This window comes from Lotus japonicus, chromosome 2 (genome assembly GCF_012489685.1).
Source record: "Lotus japonicus ecotype B-129 chromosome 2, LjGifu_v1.2".
In the NCBI taxonomy this organism is placed as follows: Eukaryota; Viridiplantae; Streptophyta; class Magnoliopsida; order Fabales; family Fabaceae; genus Lotus; species Lotus japonicus.
In genome coordinates, this window is record NC_080042.1 from 80,214,571 (window position 1) to 80,220,570 (window position 6,000).

General features: G+C 37.0%; 1 protein-coding gene across 1 annotated transcript; it reads right to left on the reverse strand.

Moving 5' to 3' along the window:
* Positions 1–1,726: 1,726 nt before the first annotated feature.
* Positions 1,727–3,856, reverse strand: LOC130740074 (uncharacterized). The gene is made up of 2 exons (XM_057592570.1): positions 2,812–3,856; positions 1,727–2,130 (listed from the first exon to the last, which is right to left on the reverse strand). The coding sequence occupies exons 1-2, from the start codon at positions 3,800–3,802 to the stop codon at positions 2,096–2,098; spliced, it is 1,026 nt and encodes a 341-aa protein (XP_057448553.1). The 5' UTR covers positions 3,803–3,856; the 3' UTR covers positions 1,727–2,095.
* Positions 3,857–6,000: the final 2,144 nt, after the last annotated feature.

Genomic DNA, 6,000 nt, shown 5'->3' on the forward strand with positions numbered 1-6,000 from the left:
ATCAGGTGATAAAAGTGAGGTGAAGCACACTGGTATCTAGTGACTAGTTCATATTTGGCTCATGAAAAAAAATGGGTAAACACATTTTGAGATGTATACTTTCCAAATGAGAGAAAAGAGGCAGACAAGAAAATACATAAAGATGTGATAAAAGAGATATTGAGAAAAAAAAGGTGACGTCTTGGCTATTGTCTCATTTGAGACAGTTTCAAAACAGTCCTAAATGCAACCAATTAAGGCATGACACGTGTTAATTCTATTTTTTTATTTTTTATTTTTAATAGTAACTAGATATTCAATCTTTTAACACCAACATTTTACTAAACTAAATTTTAGTCCAAATTAATCTACATTATTATACTTTCTTCTCAAGATATCATAAATTATGATTTAACCCATAACATTTATCAAATTATATTTTAAATCTTCAGCAATCAATATTTTATGTGGTATTTCAAAAACTATCACAAATATTGACTTTGTAACCGTTAGGTCAAACTTAACAACCGTAAAAAAACAATTCAACCACGTTAAAAAAAAAAAAACTTCGTCCTTAACATCATCTCCGTTAGTTTCGCCACCGCCGCTCGCTGCAGACCGCCGCCAGTGACGCTAGCCTTTCGCCTACAAATCCTATTTTCACGGTCGAAATTATAATTTATTACATCTTGAGAAAAAAGTATAATAATGAAAATTAGTTGGGACTAAAATTTAGTTTAGTAAAATGTTGGAGTTCAAAGATTGAATATCTTGTGACTATTAAAAATAAAAAATAAAAAATAGAAATAACACGTGTCATGCCTTTATTTGTTGATTTGTGACTGTTTTGAAACTGTCTCATTTGAGACAACACCAAAAAATTACCCAGAGAAAGGTGGAAAAATCAGGTGAATCAAATAATAAAACACTTCTGATGTTTAAAAGTCAGAACAGTTAACTCATGTACCAATCGGTTTTCTGAATTCAGAAACAATTTCCAAAACTTTTTTTTCAGAAGAAAAAAACAGTTTAAACGAGATGTTTTTGCAAATTTGAAAAATCTGACTAGAAAATATTTTAAAAACAGCTTATATCTCAAAACAGGGTAATTCATTTGTTTTGTGAAAATAATGAACAGATTTTTCAGTTACAATCTTACCGAAATTAATGTTATCTCTTACCTTTACTTTGATATTTAGATCATCAAATGGCTTTTAGCAAAAGCCAACCACTAGTTTTATCAAAATAAGGCCTGGCAGAATTGGCAACTACCCCGCTATTCTACCAGTTTTGATCAACCATAGCATAAGACTCCTTTTGGCTTATTAAAATCGATAGCCTTAAAAAAACTTATTTAGGTGCAACACAATTTCAGTCCAGACTACAGACAGAACACAAAATATTAGAATCTCCAATTCTCCATATTCAGCTCAATCCAAATAGCAAATGATATCAAAGCTCATAGTTTTAAGTTGCCATTATTGAGGACTGATGTGGTATGCAACCACCATCCAATGGAGCTCTGGGGTTTTGTTGCTGCATCATCCAATCCAGTTTGAAATTTGAACTATACCACAGCATAGACACTCAGAAAAAGAAAAATTGAGAATGCAGCTGAGTAAATTGGCAGACAAACCAACAACTGTTCAACACAATTACAGAAAAAATACCAATATCCTAACAGCATATAATGTAAAATCCAGAGCATTTTGGAGAAAAAGAACAGTACAGTGCAATGAAAACAGAATGGGGGATAATACTTTACTCTCTTGTTTTATGCATTTGGTAACTTTTCTACAAGATACAGATACAACAGTATATTACTTCCCTAAACGAAGGGTCACCATTAGTTTATACATGAAAAAACTAGATTACAAAAATATATCCTAACTAAACTGTTATAGAGTAAAAGAAATCACTTTGGACTGCAGCAAAGGCAAATCACACGTCTAACAAAATGTTCATAAAAGATGGCAAAAAAAACTCTTCCTACTTTTTTTGTTCTCCTTCATGTGTAATGGGGTCTTATAAACATTGAGACACTAAGGGTGCGTTTGATTTGGCATTGATATGGCGTTCGAATGAATGCAAGACCAACGGAGCTCGCTGCTACCTTTCACGCTGAACACACTGAAATGTGCAATCTCACATCTGAAGATACATGACAAACAGAAACACACGCTAAGTCATGTGAAAATTTTCTCTACAACTAGGGTAGACAAGATTTACTTTTAAAAGCATAAATTCCTGTTGAATTAAACCTAAACAAATTTAGCATTAAAAACTTCAGTCAGTCACTGATCATGAAGAAATAAAGTTCATACTTCAATCATTCCTGAAGTGAGTTCAACATGGTGAAACTAAACCTAGTATGCACGTCCTTGAGATTCCTAGGCTCTAGTTAACCAGCAATATGTGTGATAAACAAAGTATTAAGAAAAGTGCAGAGAACTCAATCTTTTGAAGCTCAGCTACGTAGTGTCATGCTTCCACAAAAACTATGACTCAGAAACCAACTCACTCAGAGTATGACAAGCACATTGTTATCAACTGAAGCATACAATCATGAATCAAACCAAATATTTTCTATTGAATTTCTAAAAGGCCAAGATAAAAGGGGCGTTACAAAAATTGCAGTGTATAAACAATGCAATGCCTCTTCCAAAACAAGGTAAGCACAGAATCAACAACTATACTATCAATTTCCTGTTCTCAGTTGTTTTTCTTAGTATGTGCAGAACACTATCCAAAAAACACTATCTTTCTGCTTCACAATAGCATGCTGCTAGAACTAACCAAATACCAGAAAGAAAGTAAAAAGAAACTATCAACCATCAAACCGTACACCAATGAAGACATCATCAGCTCCTTCAGTGAACTCCAATTCACCATCATCCGCATCAAGATCAAAACCAATGTCATCATCAAGACACCTTGTCATCCTGTTCCCAACAGACCTCTTAGCCACAGTCTTCACCCTCATTCTCCTCTTCCCATTCCCACCTTGCAACCCCACTCCTCCATTCCCCTGAAACACCCTCTCACACCCTTCATTAACCACACCAACCTTCTTCCACAACCCATCACCACCACCACCACCACCAACATCATCATCGGAAATATACACAAACTGGGTGGCATTTTCAAGAACCGTGTTCTTTCCCTCACCCTCACCTCCACCCTCACCCTCCTTACCCTTCACCTCATAAAACTTCAACGGCACACTCGCACGACACCAATAGTACTGCCGCCGCTCCTCCCCCTCAACCACCGGCTCCCCATCCTCCACCGGCGGCTTCACCGCAATGCCATGAAACGCTCTCCGGCAACTCTGACACTGCAGCGCACTGTCCTGGTACCTCTTCTCATACAAATACAAGTTCCAGCAGTAAGGACACGCAGTCCAGAACGTCTCCGTCGAGGCACCCTCCGTCGTCTCTCCGCCGCGCTGTTCAAATTCACGGTCATAAGCACCGCGCCGTTCCGGGTCGGAGAGCACGTGCCAGGCCTCACGGACACGTGCGAGGGCTTCATCGGAGAAGGGGAATTTGTCAGTACTGGTGGGGTCGAGGAGGAGGGCGAGCTTAGCGTAGTGCCGGCGGGCGAGTGCCAGGTCGAGAACAGCGTCGGAGCGGCGGAGATTGAGGACGGAGTAGAGGTCGCCGGCGGAGAGAATTTCGGCGATTGCGAGGATTTGGGGGAGGCGGTCGGAGGGTGGGAAGCGGGAGGCGAAGTCGCGGCAGGCGGAGAATTGGCGGAGGGAGAGCATGGCGGTGCATGCGGCGATCGGGTTATCGGAGCCGGGTCCTCTGGAAGTGTCCATTTGCACTTTTTTTTTCTGGTGTGAGACTGTGAGGTGTGATTGTGATGTGAGGGAATGCCAACAGATATAGGGGAGAAGAGAGAAGGGTAGTTTAGTCATTTTGCTCATTTGGTCATTGCTTTATGCTTGTACATGAAGCCAGAATCTGTACTTTTTTTATTTTTTTGAATTTTCAGAATCTGTCCTTCATGATTTGATTTCATGTTTTAATTAGTGATTAATGTTTGACCAAAAATAGATTTACTGGTTAATGAGTATTCATTATTGGTTTATTATTGTTACCATGAATGAATACTAGAGGGGTCAACAGGAGTCTCAAAATGAAGAGATGCCTGTGGGGATCTCATATGGCAGCTTTTCACAATTTTGCAGTCTTAATTTGTTTTTGTCTTTTTCCTGAGATACTAGAGTAAAAAAATAATTACTCATGATACACTTAAAATATCATAATTAGATAGATATATTGGTTTTAAACTGAAATCTTGAAATCGAAGATTGTACATTTCTGAAATTCTAGCATTTTATTCCATGCAATTCCTTAAGAAATGATTAGATTATAAATTTGTAACATTTTATCAAAATTATAATTTATATTATAAATTTGAAATAAAACAGAAAAAGTTTAATGTGTACGTGTGTGGGATGGGTAGTTCACCTGATGAGTTAAGGGAAATGAATGGTATTGAAGGGTGAAGGGGCAGGGTCCCTAGTGAAAGAATTAATTTACTAACAATTAACAACTAACATTTTCTGTTTAAAAAAAAAACAACTAACAGGTTCCTATCAAAATATATCATATATATATATATATATATAAACAATTTTAAATTTAAAAATAAATATACTGATGGTTGGTTCAAGTGGTATGTGTTTGATTCCCTTTAAGTAAGATCTCAGGTTTGGTTCAAGCGGTACGGTTGGTTCATGTGGTTGTTCCCAACTCAAACAGTATTATCTTTAGTGGAGGATGGTACCTGTTAGCACCAAAAAGTGGTACATGTTTGATTCCCTTAAGCAATGTCTATAGTTTGAATCTTATGGATGGAAACAAATCTCGTTGGCAGAATTTACCCTATCATCGTGTGAATGTTTCAACTCGAGTCAGTATCTGTATTACACAAAACAAAAAAACAAAGATTAAACCTTGAAAATAAAAATAAATCCTTTTTATTTAGGAAATCTCACACTCTCATGGATATAGTGCGAAATTCACTGTCTATTATTGAGAGAAGAGAGAATATTGAAGATGGGCTGAATAAGGGAGTGTTGGTCACACTATGCAAGGAGATGGCTCAAATTTATATAATATAGAGTGTTGATATTTGTTTTGGGGGGTTTTGTTGTTGTAGTCCTATTTGTGAGAAGGTTGTTCTCATAAATCTTACCTTATTAATAATACATCTCTTTTACTGTCAAAAAAAATATTCATAGCCTTCAAACTTTCCTGACCACCTAATTCGTCATCGTCGCCACCACCTTCCTAGCACCTACTACGCCTATCTCCTATATTGAACCCACCTGCAAAACCTCTGCACCATAGTTAGCGACCTTTTTGGTGTCGTTGAGTTTCGCAACAACCATGGATGGAACCATAAAAAATGAATGAGGGGAGAAAATTAAACAAATTAAGCAAAAGTAACAATCAACAATTGGAAGGGGCGGGATAAAAAAAACAATTAAGGGTGAATGCAATGATTAGGTACATTTTTTCTCGTACTTATGTCTGTCCTTTGAAACAACTCAGCTTATTTGGTTGTCTTCGTTCGGGTCATCAGTCATGAACACGAAATCGAGAAGCCCAACCGAACTCGAAGGTACGGCGGCGGCGAGTGGTAGGAAGCTTTGCCCTAAATCAAATTTCTGACTGAGTCAGGTGCAAATCCTAAAATTCAATTTATATAGACACGAAAAAATGTTGTCGTTGCAATAATATATTAAAATAATTTCATTAGAAATTAATGTGTATTAAGGCTAATGCAATTCATGGCTTGCATGGAAAGGTGATCTTATAAATGTCAAATCAAATAAAATGGAAATACTTAATTAATACTTGGAAACCAAAATCAAAATTCTTGGGTTTGGGAAGGGTTATGGTTGTCCCTCGCTCAAACCTAACTATTGACTGGGTTAAATTTATAGACCAATAACTCATTTACAAACCAAAAGTAATTCGATAATGTATTGATTTAACTAAGACG